The 27,938-nt window shown below is 50.8% G+C and overlaps 2 protein-coding genes across 4 annotated transcripts; one reads left to right on the top strand and one right to left on the bottom strand.

Moving 5' to 3' along the window:
• Positions 1–24: 24 nt before the first annotated feature.
• EMC8 (ER membrane protein complex subunit 8) lies at positions 25–19,607 on the bottom strand. Its single transcript, XM_055726697.1, has 8 exons — positions 19,358–19,607; positions 14,673–14,749; positions 13,205–13,274; positions 12,605–12,699; positions 11,506–12,318; positions 7,139–8,741; positions 2,352–2,440; positions 25–836 (listed from the first exon to the last, which is right to left on the bottom strand). The coding sequence occupies exons 1-5, from the start codon at positions 19,565–19,567 to the stop codon at positions 12,159–12,161; spliced, it is 612 nt and encodes a 203-aa protein (XP_055582672.1). The 5' UTR covers positions 19,568–19,607; the 3' UTR covers positions 25–836; positions 2,352–2,440; positions 7,139–8,741; positions 11,506–12,158.
• Positions 19,608–19,685: 78 nt separating this feature from the next.
• LOC102046687 (cytochrome c oxidase subunit 4 isoform 1, mitochondrial) lies at positions 19,686–23,730 on the top strand. 3 transcript variants are annotated; one of them, XM_055726699.1, is made up of 5 exons: positions 19,686–19,819; positions 20,668–20,747; positions 21,311–21,478; positions 22,583–22,714; positions 23,464–23,730. In XM_055726699.1, the coding sequence occupies exons 2-5, from the start codon at positions 20,669–20,671 to the stop codon at positions 23,598–23,600; spliced, it is 516 nt and encodes a 171-aa protein (XP_055582674.1). In that variant the 5' UTR covers positions 19,686–19,819; position 20,668; the 3' UTR covers positions 23,601–23,730. The 3 variants fall into 3 exon arrangements, with proteins under 3 accessions (XP_055582674.1, XP_055582675.1, XP_055582673.1); XM_055726700.1 differs by lacking the exon at positions 19,686–19,819 and adding an exon at positions 20,144–20,167; XM_055726698.1 differs by lacking the exon at positions 19,686–19,819 and adding an exon at positions 20,251–20,274.
• Positions 23,731–27,938: the final 4,208 nt, after the last annotated feature.

The raw sequence follows: 27,938 nt of genomic DNA, 5'->3' as shown, positions 1-27,938 counted from the left end.
TAAATGGTTCCACCACACTGCGACTCCACTTGCATGTCTTTTGCCATCTGCTGCTGTCATTAAAAAATTAAATTTCCATCTGCTTTCACACTCCCGCCTCTCCCGCCGGCTCCTGGTGCCGCCGTTCCCCGGGAAGCATCGCCTCCGGCTCCCTCCCCGGGATGCGGCCGATCCGGCGGGGCCATGAGGCCGGCTTGCTGGCGACGGCGACACCAAGTTCATTTTTCTGGTGCTGTTTGCAACTGGTTCCTTCTATCTGGGTGGCCAGGTGGGGGCTGGCGGGCTGCACCCCGCTTTTGGCCACCCGTCAGCACGAGGGCAGCTTCAGCGTGGTGGTGATGGGGGGGACTGAGGGGGACACCCACCCACCACTCTGCTGGCACAGCCCGAGGGAGGCGGCGGGTGCCAAATCAAAGGGTGCAGAGCCCCAGGGGGGTTTATTCACTGGGGAGGAGCCGCTGGGTGCTGCCCCCTCCCCAGTCATTTGAGCAAAAAAGAGAAAAAGCAGTCACTGGTGTCCAAACCCACCCGTATGGTGGGTGCCCAGCCAGCCCTGGGTTGCTGGATCTGCCCAATTCGCCTCCTGGCAGCTGTGGCTCCATCCCAGCGAAGCAGGGACAAATCCTGCCCGGCTGGCATCCCCCACAGCCCGGTGGGTGCTCAGCACTGGCTGCAGGGCGGTGGTCCCCCCGCCTGCCGGGCCTCGCGGGACAGCATGGTCCCCGTGGGCGTGGGTGGCGTGACAATGATGGAGGGCACATGCAGATGCTTCTCGCCCGGGGATGCCGCTGGGCTCCTGTCACTGCCGTTCCCACTGCTCACGCATGTCTTCAAGCCTGCAGAAAGAGGGGGCACCAAGGGGAGAGGGGGTGGAGGAGAAGATCAGGTGTGGGGCTGCAGCATCGCCTACCTCCCTGCCCTCCTCCATGTCCGGCTCAACCCCTTACAAGCCGCTAGAGAATCTACAGACAGACAGACACACACACACAGAGACACACACACAGACACAGACACACACACCCAGCAGCCAGGTGCAGCCTCGCACCTCCTCTCCACCCTGGATTTTGGGGTGTCCAATAGAGGTGGATACCGCAGCCCCCCACCCCCCAACCGCCTGCCCGTCCCCCCGGGGAGCAGATCGCTTTAATCTGCTTTTTTAATCAGAAGAAAAGCCCCGCGTGGCGCAGGCGGCAGCCAGGGAGGTTTCAGCTCTTCCCAAGCAGGAAAATGCCCGGAGGGGACAGACACTGATATTTTTAATCTCTTTTTAATTAAGGATAAAGCCCTGCCTTATGTAAGGGAGCTGGAAAAGGGGGGGGCACCTTTTATTCTATTGGAGACTCCAAGCTCGTCAGAGGGGTCTGGAGGCAGGGGGGTGGGGGATTCTGGGGCTCTGTTCTGGATTTGGGGATTTGGGGCAGGACAGGGACACCCTGGCTGCCTCAGTTTCCCCTCTTCAGTCACACCATGTTGGGCTGGGGGGTTCTGTGGGACCCCCAGATCCCCCAGACCCCACACCACCAGCCCCACCCACAGCATCACTGACACAGGGAGGGGGCACAGATCTCTTTTTTGATGACGCATCCAAAGCCATTCCCAGCCAGCACCTCACTTAGGGTTTGGGCTTGGGAAAAGCCAGGGAGGAGGCAGCTCTGCATCTCAGAGAGGGATGCTCATTAGCTGCCATCCTTAATGATCCCAAGGATGATTAATACGAGCTGCTCAGGGGTCAGCGCTGGGACGCAGAGCTAATGGGAGATGCGATATCCAGCCTTTGCCCTGCTCACCCAGCGCAGCGAGGCCAGGAGCATTAAAAGCTCCCGCTTTCCTCTCTCTGCAGACATCACTGCCGCCATCCCCAGCCTAACCCCATTAAGAAAATTAAAGCTGGGGGGAAAGCAGCAGGGTAGAAAGTGCCTGGGTTGGAATATCCCTGGGGAGAGTGGAGCAATGAAGGATGTTTGGGCCAGCCCAGAGGCCAGGAGCTGGGGTACCCCACCCCAAGCATCCCATCCATATCCTGAGCATCACATCCATGCTGTCTCTTTTCCACCTCTGAGGAAACCCCACCTGATTCCTTAAGGGATGCTATCAGCCCAAGGATTCTCCAGAGCAAAGGATGCAGGATAGGACCCTTATGTTTTTATGGGGCCGGGGTAGGGGACGGAGAAATGAGCTTTGGGGTGATGCATGAGCAATAGGTCACCTGTAGGACTTGTTTAAAAGCCACCAGGATGCCAAACCACATCAGTCCTGCCCATGGCAGAAACACCTAAAGCTCCTCCATGTACAACCACTCCCCAGATGCCTCCATGAAACAGGAGAGACCCCCGACACCCACCCAAACCTACCTTTCAGGCAGGATAACTTGAGCCCCATATTTTCATCCTCTTAGCAGGACCCAGCTCTCCAGCCTCACCGCTGGTCCTCGCTGCTGGCACTACAAAAGAGAGGCAAGGGTTGAGGGAAGCGACGCTGGGAGGAAGGAGAGCGAACTTGATCGCTGGCTAAAAGCACACACCTATGCACGCATGTATATATATATGTCTCTCTATGGGCGTCTGGGCATAACAGGAAGCAGAGCTGCTCGGTAGCAAAAACCGCCAGTGATGTCATGTCTTTTTAGTGACTCAATCTCAGCCGCCAAGTTTTGGGAGGAACTTTTTCGGAGGGCAGAGAAGGAACCTGGTCAGCTGCAGGGTCCCATCCTGCCTTCTCTGCTGCTTCGGTCAGTGCTGCAAATACTTGCAGGAGATAAGGTCATGAGCAGGATGAATCAGGCTGTTATTTTTGAAGGCAACCGGTGCTTGCAGAGAAATCCCCAAGCCCACACGCAGGAAATCGAGGGATGCTCGGCTGCAGCATTGCACCCGGGGCTGCATCCCTCGGGGCTCAGCCGGAGCAGCTGGTGGCAGTTGGGGATGCGCTGCTGGGAAACAAGCCGTCCTACTCCGTTTGGGCATCACTGATGCCCCGAGAGCTTTTGGGTGGATGACTCCCATTGTGGGACACCACTTTTTTTATGATGCTCAAAATTATCCTGGGCAAAAACCCCTTTACTGGGAAATCTGCATCCCTCCTGTCCACAGCTGCTGGGAAAAGCTTATTGGGATGGAGGGCAGCGACTCATTTTGGCTCTTCCATGCTCCAGGGCCTGCAGAGAGCCAAGTCCTCCGCTCCCTCTGCCTGACCTCCACCACGGCTTTACTTCGTCTTTCCAAGCAGCTCTGAGGTGGGCCGGCAGCAGACAGCAAGGGGAAGTGGGGACTTGCACTACTGGTTTTAATTCTGCTTTTTTTTATCAGCTCCCCACATGCATCCTGAGCCATGACACCCCCACGGCTGGAGAGCCGTTCCAGGGCTGGGAGCAGAGCCCCCCCCCCCTCCCCGGGACTCCCCCTTTGCAGCTATTGTGGCAGCCGCCCAAATATTAAGAAACCTGTTCTGAGGCAAATTCTCTCTGGGTTTTGCCACCTGCTGTGGCTCACACCACCAGCCACCCCAGGCACTCGGGGCTGGAGGAGGGTTGTGCTGGGGACACTCAGCCCCGTGGCACAGGACGGGGTCTCCTCTGGGACCAGACCCCTGTGGCCAAGCCCTCGCAGGGCACAGCAGACCCCTCCCCACCGCTGCTGGTTCTTAGCCCTGTGGCCAGACACCAGCACTGCTTGCTGGCAGTGCTGGGGGAGATGCCTGGGTAGAGAAATCCCCTGGCTGCTGGTGTTTCAGCAGGATTCCTTTTGGCTGCTGCTGAGGCTTCAATTGCCCCCCTGCCAGCACCAGGCCAAGAAGTATTTGCATTCCTGAGGAGTTCATGCTCCAAAACCCCCCAGACACTCATCGCAAGCGTCACTAGAGCAGCATCTGTGCTGCGGCGGAGGGGGGATGCTCAGCCGGCGTGCGGGGCTGGGGGTGCACTGGGGAGGGAGAGTGGGGCCAAAGCTGGCCGCGGTGCTCCGAGGGGGTGACACTTACCCAGTCCCGGGAGCCGGAGGCACGATGCCGGCCGTTGCATCCCACCTCCCCACCACGCCTGGCTGCTCTTGGATGCAGGAGGGGAGTGGGGCCGTGAGGCTGGGTGGGGGGCTCCCACTCAGGACCAGCCGTGCCCTGGGAGGGTGGGAGGAGGTTGCAGCGAGACGGCTTGGAATTTTGCAAGGTTCATTTCTAACCTGGTTAATCAGGTTAGCTGAGTCCCGGCTCCTCCCCTCCAGCCCCCCCCTCCAGCCCCATCCAAGCCCAGCAAAGCCCTTGGGTGATGAGGAAGTGCTGCTTTACTCTCACCCTGCTGCACAACCCAGCCCGGTGCTGAGAGAGAGGAGCAGCAGTGCCCCTCGCCTGCAGCCGAAGCCCTGGACCACCAAGCATCCCTACAAGCAATTGGAGGGGCTACCAAATGCCTAGAAAGGCAAGTATCAGTTTGCTGTGACGCCCCTACACCCAGCTCTGACAGAACCCATCGGCATCCCTGAGGCTGTAATGTCTAGAGAGCGTGATGCTTCCAGCCTCTGGGAGCATCTTCATCATCTCCAGCTTCCAGGAAGGGTCTTTCCTCCTTCCCGTCTGACCTGCCAGCCCAAAAAGCAGCCCAGCAGTGGGAACAGCACCAGGCAGAGCGTTTCCCACCGTCCCCAGGGTGAGAGCTCCTGGTTGGGTACCACCCTGCTGTGAGGATTCCCCGGGCAAAGGCTCTACCTCTGGAGCAGCCGCCTTTGCCTGCGTTAAAAGCAGCCAGAGGCTTTTTCATGTTCACCTCCTCCACAATTAAGAGGCGAGGCCCTGAGACGGCTCCTTTTCAGACAGAGCTGAAAAGCAGTGGTTCACATCCAGGGCACCAGCGTGCAGGGAATGCCAGTTGCACATTAAACACCCCACGGCTGCCGGCAGGAACGAAGGGAAAGCTTTGAACTTCACCCGGAGATCGGAGCGAACGGATCCCAGGAGCTTGGGAGGTCTCTGACAAGATCAGAGCCCCACGCACGAGACCAAACTCTGCTGGGACGGGCATAAAGAGGAGCAGGGAGGGGAAAAGGGTGGTTTTGCTCCAGTTTCTGCTGGCCTGGTCCTGCCACATTTAGCGAAAAATCACAAATGTGGAACGGGCTGATTTCCTTCCTGATCTGACGACTCCAATTCATCAAATCACTGGGTTATTGCAAAGCTTCAAGCTCGAGGGTTGGGCAGACAGCACGAGGGGCAGGCTCCAGCCCCAGCTGCAGCCCCAGCCCTGGGCAGAGGCAAGGGCAGAGATGTTTGCCACCCATGGCTCCAGCTTTGCACCAGAAAAACAAAGTAACTGGTTCGTGTGGTTTTTTTGCCCGTTCAGCTGCAAAGTCCCAAGAGGACTAGGGACAAAGTTCAACCCAGAGCCTAGTCTCTTCAGATCCTATCCCAGCTTCAGCGCACGCAGCACCCCATGGGGCCAGGAACCCCACACCAGCAGCCCTGACGCTGCAGCACAAATCCAGTCTGAGCAGCAGAAATTCCCCCCTCCACATTACCTATTTTGATAGCTCCCTCCAGAACTACCTGTTTGCTGCTGCTGGGGGAGAACAAACGGCCCCAAACCCAGGAGGGATGGAATTAGCCTGGCCCGGAGCAGCAGTTATTGCAAAACCTGCGTGTGACCGAAAGTGATGGCTTGCTGCAGCAGGGGAGGTAAACATAAACATCAGCCTGCTAAAATAACTGTGGTTAGCTCTGCGGGCTGCAGCACTGCTCCAGCTGGTGCGGTGACACCGGATAGGCACAAACACAGCATCGCATACCCCTTCCCGCCCTCCCCACGGGCTGGGAAGCAAAGACACTCTTGGGCAGGCTCATAGGGTGGGGGTTGGCCACCTCAAGGTGGCTGGGTACGGCCCTGAGCCCCTCCGGCACGGAGCCCCGCTCGCTACCAGGTGACCAGCATTAGGCAGATCCCAGTCCCAAGTGCAGAAGCAGCCCAATGGGCCAGACACCCCCTCTCCAGGGGCACTGTGAGACCCCCACGCAGCTTCACCTCTGATCTGCATCCCTCCCAGCAGCTCCCAATGCCCATCACAGGGCTGGGGCTGTGAATCGCCAAGCATCACATCAGGACAACTGGCCAAACGCCAAGAGCCAGCTGGCCAGGGGGAGGAAGAGGATGGGCTCACAAAGCTTCCTCGGTGGGTCAGTATGGAGCCACCTCCACTCTTTGGGGACAGGCTTGTCCCCAGTCCAAGCACCCACGCTGGGCAGTCCTCTGATGTGGTTGGTGACCGGTTTCCAGTTCTGGCTGTGGCCCTTAGGCAGTGGGGCTGCTCCTGCCCCCAGGCTCAGTGCTCCCCAACCCACCGGCCCCATCCTGCCCTGGTGCAGAGGAGGGTGGGTGGGACTGCAGCACCGAGGAGGGGGTGAGGATGGGGGGCAGCCTCCTAACTGCCCTGGAAGGAGGAGGGCAGGGTGAGCTCATGGCTTCCCAGACACCAGAGGAACTGCAGGGAGAGGGATGTGTTTTGCAAACTGACCACAAGAAAAGCTTTTGCTGGAGGGCCGGGCAGACCAGAGCCCAGGGAGCTCACCGCGGGGCTGCTCCTGCTGACACCACCTGGGTTTGTTTCAGAAAGGAGGGAGGGGAAGCAGCTTTCTGGGTCACGGAGTCCCAGGGTTTGCTAACGCAGGCGACACATCCCCCTGGCTCCGTGCTGCTGGAGCAACGAGGCCACCTGCTCCCCTCTTCTGTCCCAGGTCTCTTCTGGCCCGAGCAGGGGAAAGGGCTGGTCCCAGCCTGGCTCTAGAAGGGGGCTGCAGGGCCAGTGCATGGGACTTGCTGAAGCTGGAGGTGGCAACAAGGCAGTAGGTGCTGCGAGGGGAAAAGGAAGTCCCTGCCAGAGCCCTGCAGCCACCTAGGGCAGGCGAGCGATACCCAGAGGGGATGCCAGGTGTGGGGAGGGAAGAGGATGTCACGAGGAAGCAGCTGAAGATGCAGGCTCTGGGGAAACTGGAGCAGCTCCAGCATTCCCCAGGCACAGGCTCTTGGCAGGACCAGCAGACCGAACAACCAGCAGGAACCGTGCAGGCAGAAAACACCCCGAAGAACACCCAGCACACCCAACAGCGAGCCCGGAGCCGCTGTGGCAGGGGGTAGAGAGCAAAGCAGAAAGCGAGCACATACCTGAAGCACAAAACCAGAGCGTGCTGGGCTCTCCTGCCAGACCTGCATCCAGAGCAAACCACCTCCCTGCCGGGCATGGATTCAGCGGGCGGCTGGGAGGCCGTGGCTGGGAATTGGCTTAGGGACCTGGCCGCGGCTGCCGCACTTCTCAGCTTGCTGAGCTCCAGGTTAATCTCGGCTCAGCTTTCCCTTTTATCCCCTGGTACAGCCTTGATACATTTTTTCAATTAGGTCCATCTTTTAAGCTCCAGAGCGCATTTCTAGGAAGGGCTGCATTGTTTCTCTTGGCCTTCATGGGCTGATGCTGCGCAGACCGGGACATGCCTGGCACCGATCCTGCCCGCATCCAGCTAAAGTGCTGCCACGCTGCAGCCGGTGCGGCGCTGCCTGGAAGCACTCAAGGAGTTGCCCGTTACCCCCAGCCCACCTACCGGCTATCTTTTAAGAGCAGCGTTCCCTGCCTCCCTCATCGCAGCTCCAGCCAGATTGCAAAGCACCAAGCTCAGCGCACAGCCACGCAGGAGCGGGGACCGCTGTCACCTTTCATGTGGCCCCGTTACTGGAAACCCCCACCAGTGACCTGCCTCCGTCCTCTCCGAACCTGCGTCTGCCGCCTTTCACAGGGCGACGGCTGAAAACCAAAGGAAAATACGCAGCTAGGGTGCACTTTTGGATGAGAAGGCTGGGTGAAAATGTGGTCTAAAAGCGACAGTAAAAAAAATAAAAATAAAAATAAATCGATAAAGTCCTCAGCGGATACTTCGGCACAGTGAAATCGCTGCCTGCTGCGGGAGGGCTAGCTGCAGGGCGATGGGTAAAGCAGAAGAGGGGTTTGCAGCGCAGGAGTATGATGCACTGAGATGTTTAATTTGAGTTGGGAGTAACAGAGCCTGGGCAGGATGGGAAAGGAGCAGCTTGCCCAGCCTGGTCCGCCCGATCCAGACCAGCTCGCTACAGCTCCTACCCTCAACGGTGGGCGACTGAGCCCCATTCCAGGAGCTGAATTAAAACACAAACTAGAAGCAGAGCTCACAAATGCACACTGAGCACTTTTCCCCTTGAGGCCATTTTCCAAGCTGCAGTCAACCGCAAGTCCACCCCGCTAACAGCCTCCTCCATTAGCACTCACGTGCTCTGTCCCTCCGACCCTCGCCCCAGCATCTTGAGACGTTTTACAAATAGCAGCAGCGTGACGCGATTAGGCCTCCAGCCAGGGAGCAGAGAGACTGGAGTTTGCTTCCTGCATCTGTCACTGTCACCTCTCCTCGGCGTGCATCTCTGCCACTTAGATAAGAAATTCTTGGGGGCAGGCAGCCAGCCACCTCTCACGGTCCATCTCCGCAGTGCCATGCCGAGCACGGCTGGGCTCCGCACATCTGTCTGCCCCTGGCTCCAGCTGTGCTGGGTGAAGAGGTTGCAGATCCTCCGTCCTGCCAGCTGAACTGCTCATCTGCTTCCTGCACCCACGTCAGATTTAATGAGCTGAAACAGGTTACGTGGTAGGTCTTTGCTCATTTTCACGCTGACAGAGGCCAGGGAACATCCCATGAGCAGCTCAGCTGGCAGATGGGAGGGGAACTCCAGCAGCAGACTGCTTCACTTGCTGAAAGGAAAAACAACATCCCAGAGCTCTCATATACACACGCAGCAATGAGCTCAGAGGGAAAACAGCATCAGTGCACTCCTGGGAAACAGGTACCTCACTTGTGAGCCCCCCCCCCCCCCTCCCCGAGAACAGCTGACTGGGCACCCCTTGGCTCCTGCCAGGATCTGCTCTTCCTGCTCATGATGCTGCCCGAGCCACAAGGAGCAGAGACCACTTCCACCATGCACCCCGCCCCAGCCAGCTGCCAGTTCTCCAAGCAATTTTAGGGTGGTCTCACTTCTGGTGAAAATAACACCTACAGGCCCCCCAAACTCTGCACCCTTCCCAGTTCCTCAAACTGGATCTGCACATGGAGTTCCTGACTGCAGCTGGAAGTGTCCTGGGCCATCAGCTAGCGGCACACCTGGGGACACGGCTCCTGGCAGCTGGGTTTCAGGTCACTCTGATCTTTTATTTCAAGCCAAATGGGCACTTCAAGCAACACATGTTCAAGGCTCTTCGTTCTCCCCCTTGCAACCAAAGCATCTGAAGCAAGCATCCAGCAGAGTAGCGTACGTCCTGCCACACAGGTACCCGAGCACTTTGTACTGGTATTTTCAGATACCTGTGGGCTCTGTGTATCACCATTTCCAAATATTAGGGTTGAGAGCAGAGGGGAAAAGAAAAAAAGAATCCCACATGGGAATAAATGATTTTGTACTTCCAAGTGCTTGAGGCACTGTCCTGGGAATTGAATGTATGGGCAGAGAAATGCCAAATATGCAAATCTTGGTGAGCAAGGAAAAAATAATTAATCAATGCTACATATCATTAATTGCTAACAAAATTAAAAGGATCAAAAAGGAAAGGGGGGGGGGGGGCGGGGGAAGAAGAGGACACCTGTTCCTAGTGCTGTCTTCCCCACTATAGTGAGGGCTCCAGCAACAGAGACACAGATGTCTTCTCCAAGATTTCTCCCCCCATGAAGTTTTAAAAGGAGTTAACTGGAATTCTTCTGATGAATCCAATGGATCGGTTGGCCAGGAAACCAGCATTTGCTCCTGCAGGTAGGTTGGGTACATCAGCAGGAGAGGGGAACACAGCCTTTGCTGAGCCCGGCAGCTTCCTCACTCTTTCACAAGAGCCACCACGGCTGCAGGCTGCCTGGCTTTATGAAATTGCTGCCTTTTGTCCAGCCTTCAATGCAAATAGGACAGGTGAGATAAGACCTGAGCACCGCAGTGCTAGTCCTTTTTGCTTAAAGCCAGCCTGAGCTTCTACCAGCGGCAAAACACTCGAAGGACCTCATTTACAAGCAAACAGAAGATAAAAAGGGAAAGACAAAGCATCAAAAGCTGCTCCCCTTCCAGAAATATGTCTCAACAGTTAGTCACAGGGAGCGTTTCTATCAGGTTACAGACTGGTAATATACATTTTGCTTTGTCTTACGCGGGTGAGGTGGGGGAGTACTGCAAGATTACACTGTATTAGCATATATATGATCAAAGCTTGATTAATGACATCTAGTTACAAAGAATAAGAAATACATTTCCTGTGGCTCAGGAGACATACCAGCTTACACAGCAGCATTGGCTGACAATCTCACATACTAAGGCAACACATCTTGCTAAGATAACATCTGCCTCTAGAACAATAGGTGAGATTTCACGAGGTGTTTGTACCAAGCAAGACAACAGCCTTCTTCCTGCAGTGTGGGATTTGCAGGGTCTACTCTGAACACACATTGCCAGAGCACTGCCGTTTCCAGGATATCTTCTCATACAGCCATGGACGTGTAATAAAACAGCCACTGGAATGTGTTTATCTTGCTGTTTGTGAGCTAGACACATGTTTTCATTCAACAAGTGAAAACATTTTCCTTTCCCGGAAGCCTACCTGACTCATGCTTAGGAAAAGCTACCAAGTGCCAATCTCTTCTGTAATGCCTGTCACACCTTACTACTGCATAGCAGGGAGACAAACTCAACTGTCCAAACCTTCATCTCCTCCTCAGACAGGGAGCTGAACCTCAGACCTCACCTCGTGGCTTTGTGGAATCTGAACTGCAGGGAACTCCACAGCAGGACCCAAACAGAGGCATCCTGATTCTACTCACTGCTTCATAAAGGGATTTCAGCCTTACTCCATCTCTTGGCAAGACCAAGAGTAAAACTTGTGCTTATAGAAATAGAAGCAGAGGTAGGCCAAGACGATTTGACAATCTCATCCTGTGTTTTAAAATTAGAAAACTGAGCAAAAAGCAGGAACTTGGAGAGAGGCAGATTGTTTGGTGGACAAGTGAATCTTCCTTGTAAAAACATTTCTGGGTAGGAAGAAAAGGAAATCTAGAAAAACTGTTGCAGGTTGAGGCTATGTTTAACTACAGTTTGACAAACAACCTGGAGGAGTAAGGCAACAAGACTTCCAAAGAACTGTACTACTCTGATATCAAGCTTCATTGTCCAGTAAACTTAAGTTAAGAATAACTTAAATTTTAATTAGAAAGCTAGAAAGGAGCTGAACTAGACTATATCTAGGCTCCTTCACTCAACATACTCAGATCGCTTGCCTTCAACTTGGAGAGATGCATTTCAGACCTACTTAAATGGACACCGTATGAACCAGCTGAAAATGAGATCGGTTTATAAAACCCCAAAAGGCTGCATAAAATTAATAAGGTATTTCCCTCTTCTTTTGTAGACCCAAACTGCTCTAGAACTGACATTCAGACTCAACACTATACTTCCAGTTCTTTTTACAAATCATTAGTATTTGTTTTTACCTTGGGTTTAACATATTCCAGCAATAACTGTGGCTGTATGCCTATGGAGAGCAGGAATCACCGTAGCGTTTGGGAATACTGCTTTAACACATTCTCTATAGCTGTGTCATGCCAAACCACTGCAAAACAGGTGACACGTGAGTACGGTACATTGTCCTCAGCAGTTTGCATTTTACTGTGCCGACAGATATACATTTCCAGGCCATAAGAAACTGTTAACCTTACATTTTATGTATTTGACCTTAAAATTTCTCATCTGAGGACACGACTGAGGTTTTTTTTAAAGTTATTTCCAGAAATCATTAAAAAGTAACCTCTCTAAAGATTAGAAAAGCTTAGTCAAAACTTTGTGATACCAGCAGTAGGGACAAGCAGAAGTAGTTCTGGTTTCGAAGGAAGAGCAACATTCACTACAACTGGGAGGGCGTCCATGTGGACAGCTGTAACTGACAGTTTGCAGTTCTTCCAATGAATCTCACAAAAAAGATTCAATGGCTTATGGACACATCACTCTGCAATGTGACATGCCACTCCTTTTTAATCAGTCAGATTTCCACACAAGGTACTGAATATTCTGTTTACATTCAAAAATAGCACTTTTCTCTCTTCAGTACATAGTGGGAATGCCCATAAATTAGTCAGTAGAAACCTCTCTAACACAGGTGGAGGACAGCTTTGTTGATCTCTGGGTTTGTCCAGTCATTCCGGATATCATCCAGGTGATTATCAAAATCTACAAGCGACTCGTATGACTTGCTGTCCAAGAGAGATGCAGCGATTCTCTGGGCTTCGGTCCAATCTTCACAAAAATCACTAGGACATAAAATAACCAGGAATAAATAGTAATCACAAAGAAAATATTCACCACCTCCTCCTCTCTGGAAATTAAGCCACACTCTGCAGTGTGGTCATACCACTGCCTGGCTGCAGAAGCCAGCTCTTCTCTCCCACTACAGCAAAAAACAGCTTTAAAAACACTGTCAGCTACACCCACTGCCCGTACAGTGTCACTCAGCTACAATCGAAGTTTTGCCCTTAACCCCGCAACCTGTTTTTCCTTACTACCCCAACACAAGTAAACTCTGTGAAGTTTACTCACATGTGTGGGTCCTTGCACCTCCACTTGTTCTCGTGAAGCTCATACACATGAATGGCAGGCTCTACACACTCCATCGTAAACTTGGTGTTATCAACCTGTGCAACAGAAAAACAGCAGCTTAGTCTCCTCAAGATCCAAAGTAAAGAGATGAAATAAAAAACAAAGTCAGTTTTTACCGACAGGGCACCTTACACTAAGGTCCCTTGTACACTTGTCCACTATTCTACCTTCAAGTGAGCCAAACTTTTCACATTTGAATTGCCAACACCTTTTGTCACTGCAGTAAGGAGGCAAAGCACCATTTGAGTCATAAAAGACAAGAGTTTAAGTCACAGAGGGGGTCTAAAGTCTCGAATAAGCTCAGGCCTCCACTTCCTTTGAGATGACAGAGAGCTAACTGCAGTCTCTCTGCAGACTTACTAAGAACTTCACTGGCTACACGTCATTGCATCTCTTCCCCTGAGCATTTGGAAGGAAAGAGCAAATTAGTTACTTCACTATTATAGGATCCAGAGAATAGCAGTTAAATGGCTAGTCCAACACCACGGTCATAACATTAACAGTTCAGAAAGAGAGGTGGGGGAAAATGAAGTAATTTACCATGATGAGCGCTGTATCGTTAAAGCCCTCTGCAATTCTGGAGGCCACCTTTTCCGCAACCTGGTTTGGACTGCAGCAGAAGGTAAAAGTAACTGTGTTATGCGAACCATGACATTTCAGCTGAAACCAGCAGGAAATATGTTTAAAGAGATGTGAGAATTACACTGCATGCTTACAAACAGGAAAAAGACATCAAGCTGATGCTACATTTGATTGAAGTCAGAAGGCCAAGAAAACCCCAGCTCCTCTCTTCAGCACACGATCTGGATCTCAGCTACGCTTAGGCAATGGGTTTTTGAACAGCAAAACGCTCACTGCAGATTTTATGTGGAATCAACCTTCTCCTACCTTCTTCCACCAGACCAAAGACCACAGCCACCTTTGCCCTGGCAGGCATTTAAAAAAGAAACTGAGTCTCCATTTGAACCCGCTCACTGCCCAGCTTCTCTACCAAAACCAGATAATCTTTTAGAGGAAAACCTTTACCGTGCTTCAAAGATTACAATCTCTATGTGGTGCCAGCTATATTCAGAAATGAAATTGGGAGTTTAAAAAAAAAAAAGACTGTGATATTCTTTCAAACCTCAAATAGAACAGACAAACTGTATCTTCTCCTTAAAAATGTCTCCAGCAGACTTATTTCCCTTAAAAGGAAAGGGCAAATAATGCCCTTATCCCTGCTAGATACCTTAGCAGTTACAAGTTTTACTTAAAAAACATACTTGAGACCAAAGGATATAGATTAACAAGGTAACTGGAACACAGCATAATACTTTAAACAAGCTGTTCATACTTGTTTTAGATGCAAGTAGGATGTACCCTCATTAGTCCTGATACTGGATTTGTCTAATAGATCCAGGGGAAAATATTTGATACACATATCTAAAATTACCTTGTGGCTCCACAGGAAGGTCCCCTTATTGCTTATTGAGTAATCTGAGTTAGCTAGCAGGGGAAAAGAAAATGACTAATCTTGGGAAAATTAAGTGAAAAGAGATATTGCTGCTTGACTGACATCGTCTTCCATTTCCAGAGCATCCCTTTACCACGTAAGAAAACGCTTCGGTAAAACTCAGGAGACAATTAAGTAGTTTAGTAAGAATTAGGTCACTTCTGAAAGACTTTCCGAAAGATACTCAGAGTCATTTGAGTTTACAAGATATATGCTGCACAAGCAAAGCTGCCTGTGAATTTTTGGCCATTTCCCTGACAACTGTAATTAAACTGGCTGGCAGTCATTCAAAGACTGGCCTTTTATAGTATCCACTAAAGAAGAGTGATTCTGGAAAGACTGGGGTTTCTGCACCTGAACAAAGGCCACATCCACCAGCACCACAAAGACAATGTGAAACCAGATGACAGTTGTCAAAGTTAATCAACACGCATGATTTATGTCGATGATTTTTGTTGGCAGAGTACAAAGTACAACATAAAAGAGCAAACAGAAGGAAATATTGCACCAACACACCTGGCATCTTTCACGCGTTCATTTGCTTGGTAATATCCAGCTATCACGTAGCTATTCTCTTTGCACCAAGAGTCAATCTGAAAAAGCAATTGGAACAATTAAGCCCAGGGAAAAAAAGAAGAAACCCCACAGAACTAAGGAAATCTCATGCCTGCCCTGCAAGTAAAACTGCAATCGAAACATTACAAATTTTTGCCAAGTGCTTCTTTAAATATAGATTTATATATATTTATGCCCGCACTCATACACAGCGCTTGGCTAATTTAACTAGAACAGAGAAACCAAATTGAACATTCAGAGAACGGTGGAAAACATTAACCAAATAGAGCAAAAGAGCAAGAAGTTACCTTAGACAAAACCTGGCCTAAACTCAAATGACAGGACTGGGAGAGAGCTTCAGCAGCACTGCCTGGGAGAGGAGCCTAGGCCTTACCTATTGCTGTTTGGCTGCTTTCTGTTAGTGTTCATCTGACAGACTTCAGAAAGTGTTCACCATGTGGATGTGTGACTGTACTGTCATTTCAAAAAGAGCTTGTTGATTTTACTTCTAATGTAACATTGCCAGGTTAAAATGTAAGCATTTTTAACCTTAATTAGAAAATAAAGCTTGAGGTAAAAGGTAAACGTGAGGCAGCAAAAGGCTGTCTCATTTACCGTTTTTTTCAACCCACTCTGTCACAAAAGGATTTTGCAATAAAATTGTTTTTCTTTGAGGGTTCCTCCTTATTTAATATGCTTAAAAGTATGGATTTCTTTGCATATAATCTACACAATGTTTGATTTACACAAGTATAAAACTTTATGTAGCTTTGTTGTTTTTTTGGATATTTTTTTAGTGCAGTTTCAGCATGTGCACACTGCTGTTCTTTCAGCTTTACGCTGGATCTGAATTCCTCCTGCTGAGTCTGTCTTGCTTTGAAAATACATATATATATATATGATGTTTCCCCTTATAATTGAGGATATCAAGTCAGCATAATACAGAGCCCTGTAAGACAGAAATGGAGAAAGCAGCTAGAATTTTCCTTTGCAGTCCCTAGAGAGCATGTATCAAAAAAACCTCAACAGCTATATTAAAATGGAGTCCAAAAATATATTTGATGCTGACCTGTCGCATCCTCTAAATCAAATCAATCTCTGTTTTTTAGCTGTAATTAAAGTATTAGACTGCATAAACGAACAATCAAGCCATGTGAATAATCCCTCTTCTACAAGGGATGACATGGATTTACGTGATATATATATATAACAAAAATAAAAAAAAAAGCTGGGTAGCCCTGCTATAGCTGAGGGTCAACTGCTGTTTCAATTACAAACCCATTTTGAGGGCTTAGGACTATGGTTTTAATTTTTAGTGGCTTGAAAGCTTAGCATTAAAGCCAGAAGCCCAGATACTAAAATTAATAATAATGAAAAAAAAGCCCACCAATTTAAAAATTAAAAACCTTAGATCTAAATCAATTTTTGTTGCGTATCGAAAAAGGTCTTAAAAAAAAGAGTATGATTTTTAAGTTCTCAGTTCCCTAAGTAGTAATTAAAAACTGCTTCCATTAAAAAAAATAAAAAGGGGGGGGGGGAAATCTTTTTGGAATTAAAGCTGTATCCACCTGCAATTTCCAAACACTCTCTAGCTGTGGCACTATCACTACAGGTAGCCTTAGCATCAATTAGCCCCTGGTATTTTTAGTCATGCCCAGCCCTGACAAGGGCAAGCCAACAGGGGACAAATTGTATTTTGCTTCCACACAGCGTGTGTCATCCCTGAAAAATCAGAAGTGGCCTGCCCTCTGATGCACTGGAGCCACCAAAGGTGGGCGGCAAGGGGGTTTGGAAGAGTCCTGGGAGGGGCAAGGCTGTCCCCTACTGCCTCTGACCACGGTCCCAGGTGGTGGGGAGCCAGCCATGCGAACAAGGGGGAAGTGCTGCTTGGTTTGTTTTTTTGTTTTTGTTTTTTTTTTTTTTTTTTTTTTTTTTTTAGAAGATGTGGTTGCAAAACCACATCAATTACCTGAGAAATTCAAAGGCACAAAAGAACCCTATGTGAAACTTAATTCACTTTTTCTTTAATGACTCTGTTTTGGAAATGGATTTCAAACTGACAAGCCAAAGTGCAAATTAAATGCACACACTTCTGCTCTGTCCTACAGAGCTACAAACCCTCAAGCACTGTTGCATGTTTAATAAAATCTAATTTTGTTGTTTTCTTGTACCTAGGCTGATGCTAAAGCACTGCTCACAATTTTTAGAAGTTAGCACATGAACAAGCCTGTTTGAAAGTATCCCCTCTATTTTCAAATTAAATCTGGAGCCTATTGCCCCCATTTGACTGGGATATCTGGGATAACTCAGGTCAGAGAACAAGAGGTGAAACTTGTGGGGGTGGTTCTAGAAAACCCTCACACGTACAACCAGGCCACTGCTTGACCAAGAATCAGCAGGAATTGAACTCGAAGTGAAACAGATCCCATCAAAACCTGCCAAAGCTTTGAAATCCTTTAGAAACAGAGGCGCTTCGCTACAAACACTGAGTTCCAACTGTGCTAATTCCACTGATTTATTCAGTAATCACACGTTATGTTGCATGGAATAGGCAAGAGCGCCCTCCTGTTAAACCATAAACCAATAAAATCCAATTTTCATAGCTGCAGTGCCACTATTTATTGACACCTTTGCCTTTGTTTAAACAATGAACAGGAGCAAAAGGCCTCGGGCTCTTGTCAAGTGCTGTGTTTTAAAGCTGCCAAGTATCACAGGAATCACCAAATGTGACCGCAAACCACAATATGTCTTAGCAGGTCCTAATTAATGTGGGAAATGCCAGGGGTTTCTGATCTTTAACTTAACTTTTTGTATCAAAAACCAAGAGCAAAGACGTAAGACTGCCATTTCTTTGGTTCCATAATGATTTGCTTACTGTAGATGTGGCAAGACTATTTCAGATGTTGCAAGAAACAGGATTAACTTCCTAATAATCTGATCCCCGTAGCAAGATCTACACTACAAAACTACACTGAAGGCCTGAAGTTCAGGAAAATTCACTGTCAACAACCCTGTAGAAAGACATCTAACCCTGATTTGAAGTCAAACCCTACGCCTACTTTCAATATACTATTATACATATTATTCTCCACTCCACTATCAACTTCCGGGTACTCATTCCCAGAGGAAAACCAAATTACCATCATTCAAAAAGGTACAGTCAAGCCTTGTCTACATTAAAGCAATTATAAACAGTATTATTAAATTTTCCCAAGCAGTTACATGAGAAAAATCCTAAGCAGAAACAGATTACACTAGCAGCATACATTTCTGTGTTACTCCTGGTGTTGTTACAGCAGCGTAAATATATTTAAGACTGACAAATTTTGTGTGCTCCGCAGCAGTATGGCAAACTTAAATGGCCAGGACTCAGGCTCAGCTGCCATTCCTATGCCTCTGGCTGTATTTCATCATATCCAGGCTTCAGAAAGATCCCAACATTCCCATCACATTATCTCAACTGGAGAAAACCGGAATTTATTTACAAATCAATATTCTTTGATAAAGTGATCTATTAAACTGAGAGGAACATTTAGGCCAAGTAGTCTAGAAGAATCAGAAATTAGTTATTTTTACGGATACCAATAAGAGATGGATTTTCATCTACTAATGACGACAAATCTTAAAATGGATAGTAAAGTCCAGAGCTCACATAACACCTGGATCCCACTTTAGTGGTGGCCACACCTACAGTGAAGGTGCCAAAGTACTACTTTGCCTCTAGATTTGCAGCAGCCCACCCCAACTCCCTGTAACGATAAAATCCAAGCACGTTTCACTCTGTCCACCTAATGATTTTGACAAAGGGACTCTCACCAAATGCCAGGTGGGACGGAGCCGTGGCCCAAAGAATTATGGCTCCCAGTCCTCATGACCAGGGGGACTGAGATTGGAAAGCACTGGCCCTACAGTCCAGAGATCGTCCTCATCCTGCCTATGTGACAACAGGGGGAAATGGATTATCCCACAATGACTTACTGCAAGGCTCTTCCACAGTGGTGGGCGAGGTATGGCGAGGTATAAGGTATCGTAACAAGGAGTGCCTGGCTTCCCCTGGTTATCCCATGGTTACCTAACCAACAGCAAGCGTGCAAGATCCCAACTGAGATTTCAAACCCAAGCCAGCCCTGCAGTATGAATACACTCCATTTTTCCTTCCTATGTAGGCTAACGGCTTCCATAAATGGGGATAGTACATGAAATACACACTTAATGCACACCTATACACTCTTGGAGACAAGCATGCCCTTTTCCAATTAGCTAATATTGCTTTGAAGTATCTTAAAGGTAGGCTGGGAAAAGCTCTTTCTGCTGTAGAATAAGGACATTCCTTCTGGGAGTGATCTGGGGATAATGATACCAATATAAATAGCAGTTTTGCTGCACTGGAAAAGAAATTAGACAAAACTACAAGGCTCTGTAGCAGAAAGTTGTACAGTGGACAAGTCTCGGGTTTTTTTTCCACTCTGGACACACTCCACTCACCCCACAGACCTGCCTGCCGCTAGCACAGGCTGGCAGCGCTACCCCAGCGTCCCCAGCTCCCTCTGCACCAGCCCCTCCTCGCCCCAGCCGCAACCCCCAAGCTCAGCCAGGACCCGGAGCCGACCCCCACCAGCCCACCGCTCCCAGGCCGAGAGCCTTACCAGGGTGAGAGCCACCTCCAGCATGGGCGCCAGGGCCAGGGTGCCGTGGAAAAGCGGGATGCAGTCGACGAAGAGTGAGGGGGGCCCGGCCTGGTCACGGCGCGGGGCACCCGACGGCCGCTCGGCCACCAGCAGCCCGTTCACGGCGCAGTGCGGGTACTTAGCACCGTGCAGCACCATTTTGCAGTAAGCTTGAGTGGTCAATTTCATCCTGCCACGGCAGACAGCCCCACGGCCACCGCGCCCCGGCCCCGCCGCCTCCCCTCAGGCCGCCAATTGCCGCCAAGCGCCGCCGGCGCGGTCGTAAAAGTCGAGGGGAAACGGTCCGCCCGCATCCCGTCAGCCTGTTGGGCGGGGGCCGCTCCTTTGCGGCTTCTCTCTCGCCCGCGCCTCCCGGCGTGCACCGCGCTTCCGCTCGGCAGCTCCTTCCGGTCGCAGCCCGGCGTAGAGGACGGTCGCCAGGTCGTAGGGCCGCGGCGGGCAGCGGGGCTGGGAGGGGGGTACGGGGGCTGCCCTCTCCCCGCCGCTTACAGGGCGAGCCCTCCCCGTCTCCTCCACCCGCCCCGGGGGGCGGCGGGCGGCCAGGGCAGCCCGGGCCGGGGGGGGTGATGAGGGGGGAGAGCTGCGGCCGTCCCCTCCCCTTGAAGGGGCCTCAGCGCTGTGCCGTGTCGCAGCGGCGTCATATCGGCGGTGTTACGTCGTGTCGGACGGGTGGGAGGCGTCACCGCCGTGGGTGACACCGTGGGGGAAGCGCCTCCCTGCGCCAAGGTCAGGCGTCGGCCGTGGGCTCCGCGCTCACCTCGCGTGGAGGTTCGTGGCTGAGATTAGGGGACCATGAGAAACCCGGATCCTGGAGCGGGGGCGCTGCTTCCGGCGAGCCTTGCATGGGCACCCGAGTCTGTGGGAGAAACCGTTAGGTGTCTGCCCTGCCCTCGGAGATGGCAGTGTTGTTTGCTGCTGAGATGTTTCCTTATTGGATGTGAGACGTGTTTGGACTCGGCTTGCTTGGGGCTCCCGGCTTGCACCTGACTTGGACTGACTTGAACAAGGGAATGCCTTTGAGCTCAAACGTAGGAGGCTGTGGGAGAAAGCAGGGAGAGAAAGGCTGATCCAGGTCACTGTAATGGGGGAATGTCCTAGAAAAGCCCAGAGCGGTTTGGTGTGATGTGCTGCCCTTCGAAGAAGGGACCGGAAACCTCTAGACTGGTTTTTCTTTTTTACTGATTAGTGGAAAATAGTATTATTTCACCTTTGTGTGTTTGATGTCTTCACCTGACACTGACTTACCTGCTGCTGTTTTGTGCCGACAGGATGTTGGCTGCCAGGGCATTCAGCCTCATTGGGAAGAGAGCCATTTCCACCTCCATCTGCGTGAGAGCGCATGGACATGGTAGGTGGCAACTGCTTTGGTGTTTTAGTAAGGGTGATAAAAATACCCACTTTAACAGAAGAACACAAAAAGCTGCTGCTGGGGCTTGGGTAAGGAAAGAAATGGGATAGATGGGGGCTGGTGAGGCTGGTGCTTTGCCTGGTGACAGGAGATCTGAGCAGGGCTGTGCCAGCAGATGGCATTGCAGAGATGCAGGCTGGGCTGACTGCTGCTGGGGAGGCAGCAGGAGCCGAGGGCCAGGCAGAAACTAGAGTGGAAAAACAGGGCTTTTCAATATTTGGTAGGGGAGGTGATCAGTGTGACAGCTAGAAATGGAGATGACTGAGACATTAATGAAGTAGTTTTGGATATTACCTTTTATGGCAATCCCCTTTCTGCTTTATTATGCTTTTAAAATAGCACCCATTTTAAATGCTTCATCTGCAAGCCTTTTCCCTCCTGTATTCCTTAACTGTCATCACCGTTTTGACTGAGCTGTTTTATTTTTTGTATTGTAACCAGTGAGACATGTTTGCGCAGGACTCAGAAGCTTGACTGGGTGTCTCTTCTGTTCCCATGTGCAGCTGGTGTTGTCAAAGCAGAGGATTTCAGTCTCCCAGCCTATGTCGACCGTCGTGACGTTCCCCTCCCTGAAGTGGCCTTTGTAAGGGATCTCTCTGCTCAGCAGAAGGCGCTGAAAGAGAAGGAAAAGGCATCTTGGACTGCTCTGTCCGTCGATGAGAAAGTTGAATGTAGGTACCCAGGGCTTTAAGTAACCTTACAGCTAGCAACAACGTGTTCTGATCTGTTGCATGTTCATTATTGACACCTTTTACTAGAGAGACCACCACAGACAGTGCCTGCTAGGGCAGCTGTTAAACCCTGCTCTTTCCAATGGCTCTGCAAGCAGAGCCATGAGCCATGAAGGAGCTTTGTTAATTACGATGGAGCTTCCTGTGCAGAGATCAGTGGTTTGTGTTCCTGGGATCCTTGGTGGGGTTTCAAAAAGTTTGAAGTGCCTGCTGTGGTGTCTGTTATGTACCTGAAGTCAAGTTTGGTAATTTTTCCCTCTTCCAGAAATCAGATAATTATATTTATTTCTTGATTCCCTTCTGCTTTCAACAAGCCAGAAAATAATCTTTATTACAACAATATGCAGTTGTTAGTCTAGCTGAGTAAAATGAACCTTGTGTATTTGAATGTTAATGACTGCTGACCTTATCATTACCAAATTTCAGCTAATTAAAGTGCCAAGCAGGCGTTCTGACTTGCAAATAAAACTGCATCATCTTTTCTAGCTGCCGTTATGGTATGTAAGTGAGAACCTGATATGTGAGCAGTGCTGTGTCCACCTGTGTCAAAGTGAGAAGGTTTAAAAATCTTCTGGGGACTGCTCAAACGTTCATAAGCACGAAATTCAAAAGCTTGTGGACCTTAGTGGCAAAGCTGAGAGAAACCCTTTGAGATGCAGGTGTTCCTGTTGAAATTACTTGTGGTAGGAAGCTTTGTGGTCAATAACTGTACTGGGAATTGGAGGGAGGGAAGTAGAGCTCAGTTTTCACCTTCTGTCAGGCCTCTAAGGCAACTCTTGCACAACTTCACAATAATCTATGAAATGGAGACTAACACTGACCTGGTGGGGGGTGAAATACATGTGGGGATGGTGAAACACAGCTCATTTACTTTGGCACAAGTGCCTTGGTCTTGGCATGGGAGAGGCCACCTAATTCAGAAGCTCTTCTAACACCCTTTCCCCTTTGATCAGCTTTAGGCTTCGGTCATGTCCCTCTGGAGAGAGGTGTGTTGCCTGCAAGTCGCAGGAAAAGTCAAAGAAATTATTTGATGCTTTTTTGCAGTGTATCGTATCAAATTTAACGAGAGCTACGCAGAAATGAACAGAGGAACAAACGAGTGGAAGACCGTCCTCGGTGGAGTACTGTTCTTTCTTGGTGTAACTGGGCTCATCCTCCTTTGGCAGAAACATTTTAGTAAGTAAATGCCGTACAATGCTAACTCTCAAATGGAGAGCAAGATAATTGATACCTGATTGGAAAGGAGAGAATTCTCTGTAAACTGCTCTGTGGGGTCAGTGGTGTATCAAACAGCCATTCCAGTGGCCTTCTGGCAGTTGCTGTTTGTTAGTCTCTGAAAACTCAGTTCTGGAGTTGTAACTTAACGGCAGTCAGCAGGTATATAATGTAAATATTCAGGAAGCTGAGTCATAGAGAGGTGAAGGTGGTGGAGAGAGCTTTGGTGGGAGGAGAGGAAAAGGAGGGGGAAGAGTGGTGATACTACTGATCCCAGAGCCTCCCATTTCTGTGAAACCTGCTGTCGTAAAAGCTTGGTAGTAAACAGTTGGGTTTCTGCCATGTTTGGCTTCCTTCCCAGCTAACGATCCTACCTCGAGGGAGCCCTCCAGCTGCTGTAAGGCAGAGCGTGCAGCTAAATGAGCTGCTCTCCGTCGGGAGGCTTCGTCTACTTGTGGCAAAAGCAGGCAAAGGCTGTTGTTTTGGTATGAGCCTTTGCCGATAAACGAAAGGGCTAGCGGGAACCTGGTGTGAGCTGAACGCTTCAGAAATTGGGTGTAGGGAGCGTAGGTTGGAGCAGATGATGGCATGCACATGATCGGCGCTGGTGGCTTTGGGAGGAAAAGCTTTTCATTGGTGAAACTTGCGCCTCAGTTCCCAAGTTGCTTGTTTTGTATCACGATGTAATTCCGCCTGCTTTTGAATTGCAGTGTATGGCCCTATTCCGCACACCTTTTCTGATGAGTGGCTGTCAGCGCAGACGAAGAGAATGTTGGACATGCGGGTCAATCCTGTGGAGGGCATCAGTTCCCAGTGGGATTTTGAGAAGAATGAATGGAAGAAATGAAGCAACTCAGTGGAACCTGCCCTGCTTGAATATGAAATGATTCCATCACCTGTGTGTGACCTCGTTGCTTATGTACTGGAACAACCTCTCCACCTACATAGATGCTAATAAATGTCTGGTTAACTTGAAAGTTTCCTTTTGTTGGTCTTGGAATGCATTTGTTGTGATGGTAAACTGTATTGCAGGTTGAGGAGCAGGGCTTTCCTTAGATAGTCTTGTCCTGGTTGGTCCATAAGCCATTGGAGGGAGTGTTTCTGGGGCACAGCCAGGAGTCCCACGGTGTAGAGGTCTGAGCTACATGTAACATAAGCAGATCCCAGCTCCTGCAGAGGCTCAGTGGCCTGTAACCACTCCAAAAATAGCATGTTGTGCTCCAAAAGGCAGCGGTGCGAGTCAAACTGAGCAGGTTGTGTGGTGGAAATCCACGCTGCTCGGTCTGTCTGCCCTCATAAAGAGAACATGTTCTCAACTGTGTGGGTGAGCTGCAGACCTCGCTCCAGCATCCTGTGCAGACTGGAGCGAGGAACAGAGAATTACTAGATCTAGTTCAGCCCACAATAGGTTTAGCTGAAACCCCAAAGCTCGTTTCATGCCTTGCCTCTTGGGTGAGGTGATGGTGTCCAGAGGAGATTACTGCAGCTGAGAGAGGGAAAGAAATGCTACATTTAGTGGGAGCATCTCAGAGCTTTTATTAAATGCAGTGGTCTGAGCAAGTTCTGGTTCATGGCTTCATGTTTTCAGGGCTTGAGCTGAGAAAGCTGGTGCCTTTGCTTTGCTTTGCCTGCAGCTGCTGAATTTCTCCCTTCGGCTAATCTGGTATGTGTCCCCTAGGCTTTCTGTAGGCAAACTTCTGTCTGAGGTTTAAAAATGCCCCTCTGAAGATGAAAGCAAGCTTCAACTTCCATTTGCTCTTTTTCCTGGTTACAGGACTGTCGTGGTTTTAAATCCATGCAAGTGTTTAGCAGTGATGGAAAGACTGGAGGCGGGGGGTGGAGTGGGTGCAGGGGTGCATCTTGGCCACTTGTGGCCTGCTGTGCTGGGGCTGGCCAGCCTTTGCCTTCCAGCCAGAGAAATTGGGGGAAGGTTTTTAAGGTGGGAGTTAAGCGATGTCTTGCTCTTCTGGCATCTGAAAGGTCCCTTGGGTAAAGTATTTGTCTCTGAGGTGCTGAGAGGGATCACAGAACAGTTCGGGTTGGAAGGGACCCTAAAGCCCCCCCAGTTCCACCCCCCCGCCAGGGGCAGGGACACCTGCCATAGCCCAGGTTGCCCCCAGCCCCGTCCAGCCTGGCCTGGGACACTGCCAGGGATGGGGCACCCACAGCTGCTCCGGGCAGCCTGGGCCAGCGCCTCGCTGCCCTCACGGGGAAGAATTTCTTCCTCATCTCTAATCTAAATCCACCCTCTTCCAGCTCAAAGCCACCCCCCTTGTCCTGTCACCACAGGCCCTTGTACAAAGCCCCTCCCCAGGTTTCCTGGCGGCCCCTGTAGGTGCTGGAAGCTGCTCTAAGGTCTCCCCGGAGCCTCCTCTTCCCCGGGCTGAACCAGCCCAGCTCTCCCAGCCTGCCTCCAGGGGAGCGGTGCTCCAGCCCTCGGATCATCTTCGTGGCCTCCCCTGGGCTCGCTCCAGCAGCTCCATGTCCTTCTGATGTTGGGGGCCCCAGAGCTGGATGCAGCACTGTGTGTGTGTGGGGGTGTCAGCAGAGCAGAGGGGGACAATCCCCTCCCTCGACCCGCTGGCCCTGCTGCTTGGGATGCAGCCCAGGGCACAGCTGGTTTTCTGGGCTGCAAACACCCATTGCCAGGTCGTGTTGAGCTTCTCACCCCCCACCACCCCCCAGCCTTTCTCCTCAGGGCTGCTCTCAGTCCAAGGATGAGCAGAAGCCATTCTCAATCTCAAGGACGTTACAAGGCTGACAGAATTGCAGGCTGGTGATGGCTGCATGGTCTTCCCTGTGCTCAGAGTTTGCTTTTCTCTGCCCTTCGCATAGGTCGTGCCTCTGGCAGGCTGATGGTGCTGATCTGGGAGGGGGCTGGCGAGCCGCTAGGTGTATCTGCTCTGAAAAATGGTGTTTTGAAGTACGTGTTGGAGCTGCAGGACTGCTTTACAGCTCCTCTTATTTCCCTTCCTGGATGGGGGAAGAGATGGGCTTATCCTCAGTGCTCCTTTAGCTGCACAACACTCGTGCCACGCTCTGGTTTTTGAGGTAAAGTGCCTTATTCTGAATTCTGCTCTCATTCCCGTGACTGGGAGGAATTAGCATAAGCAGGAGAGAAATCCTGCTGAGTGCAGGGCTTGTACCAGCCTGTAGCATCCCAGAATGAAGCCCAGTGAATGTCGCTGGGATGAAGGAGTTATTCCTCCCAGGGAAGTGCTCCCTTTCACCCTCCCCAAAAGGCTGGGAAAGCCCCAGGGAGCCCAGGAGAGAAACCTGAGCCTTGCCACAGCCCTGGATCCTTATTTCATCCTCCCCTGCCCAGCACCAGCCACTCTCCTCTATCCCCTTCACCTGTCAGCACAGCAGCAGAGACCTGCTGGAGCAACCTGCAGCCGGTAAGTGAGCTGAGTTTGCCAGGGCTCTGCACGCTCCCCTCTTGGCATGTGTCCCCCTTCCTCCGGCTCTTGGCAGAGGGATGCACTGTTGGGAGGGGGGAAGATCTCACCATCCTGTCTGGGATTTTCGGGTGTTTTTTTGCAGATAGCCTTGGATACCAAGAAGCCACTGGAATCCTGATCCTGGGGAGAGAAAAACCATGGGGAGTGGAATGAGCAAGGTACTGGGGGGCCAGGGGACGCTGGCCAGCACGTCCCCCTTGGGCAGGACCTTTCTGCTGCAGCCCAGGGGATTGCTTGCTCCCAGGCCACCACAATGCCCCACATATTTGTATCTTCTCTTTCTCATTCCCCTTTGAAACTTCAAGCACTCAATAAAGGGAATCAAGAAAGCGAAGAGTGACCACCGGGTTTATATCTGAGGTGATGAGCCAAGTGCCTGCGGGTGTTAGAAAAGTGACAGCTGGCTTTAGATGCTCCCCCCTTGGGTGGTAAAGCTGTGGCAGCAGCAACCTCAGGGCTGCTGGGGGTCCCTGCAGGGAGGTGGCTGTGCCTGGAAGCCATGTGCTGCCAAGGGGGAAGTGGGGTTTTACTGCTGCTTCTTGCTCAGCTGAACTCCGGGGCTGGCAGGAGGGATTGATTTCTGTTGGTACCCTTAAATAACTGCTTGGTATGTGAGTTATCCAGTTTAAAATTAGACTCTGGGACAACAACAGAGAGACCAGATCAGGGCAAACTCTCTCTGCGTGGCTCTGTTGTGATTTAACACCGGGGTTTCATCCCCGCCAGACGCAGCCTGACCTGCAAAGAAGCTTTTACAGCCTTCCTGGTGCCTCCAAACCCCCGTGGGGGCCTGGGCTGCCTTTGCCAGGGGCTGGGCTGATGCAGACACATCTGTGGTGCAGGATCCAGCTTTGACTTGATGAGACACAGGGCACAGACATTTGCTGAATCCAGGTGTTTGCACCTCACTGCTGTGAGCTGGGGTTCAGCCAAATGGTAGAAGTGGGCTGGGTGAGACGCAGGGCTGTTGAAAACCCTTCCTACAGCCTCTCAAACCAGGTATCTTCTGCCAGATGGGTGCAAACACGTCCAGCTGGTAATCAGCTTTTCCTTTCTGTGCCCCTGGAAACCGCTCCAGTGGGCTCTTATGCCTCATAAATACACTGAGCTGTCCCTTTTCTCCTTCATAACCCCGCAGCAGCAAGCTGGAGACCAAATTTGCATACTTGATGGCACTTACTGCAACACCATGGCCAGAAAAGTACTATAAATAGCCTGTGCCTTTGCCTGTCTATCCCCAGCTGGCAGAGGCAACCTTTGAAACTATTTGCAAGAGGTGGTTGCTATAGAATAGCAAAACAAAACGGAGCTGCAGTGGGGCTGGCTTGCCTCCAGGAGATGGAGAGGTGGCAGGGGGTGTGTGGGGTGGGTGTCCATCTTGCTGGAGCCCTGTCTTGAAGGAGGCGGCTGTGGTGGGCTGAGCTTTTTGGGGAATCCAGCCCCCAGCACTGCCTTTCCGATAGCAACAGGACCACATGCAAGCCCCCTTCCATTTATGTGCTAAGTTTTCCTGAGCTCTGCACTCCTGGAGGTGCTTGGGCTGGTTGGTTGAGTGGGCTCAGCCTTTGCTGTGCGTTAACGAAGATAGTTCACTGATTAAGAGCTTGGCATATCATTGCCTGGGGAGTTTGGTGCCAGACGCCCTGGTCCTGCTGGTACCGTGCATGCAGCTTGGTGCTCTGGCCATGTCAGATGCACACGGTGCCCGGCACTGTCTGAAATCT

Source organism: Falco cherrug, chromosome 14 (assembly GCF_023634085.1).
Source record: "Falco cherrug isolate bFalChe1 chromosome 14, bFalChe1.pri, whole genome shotgun sequence".
In the NCBI taxonomy this organism is placed as follows: Eukaryota; Metazoa; Chordata; class Aves; order Falconiformes; family Falconidae; genus Falco; species Falco cherrug.
Note: the sequence above shows the minus strand (reverse complement) of the source record. Positions and strands in the feature narration are given on the sequence as shown.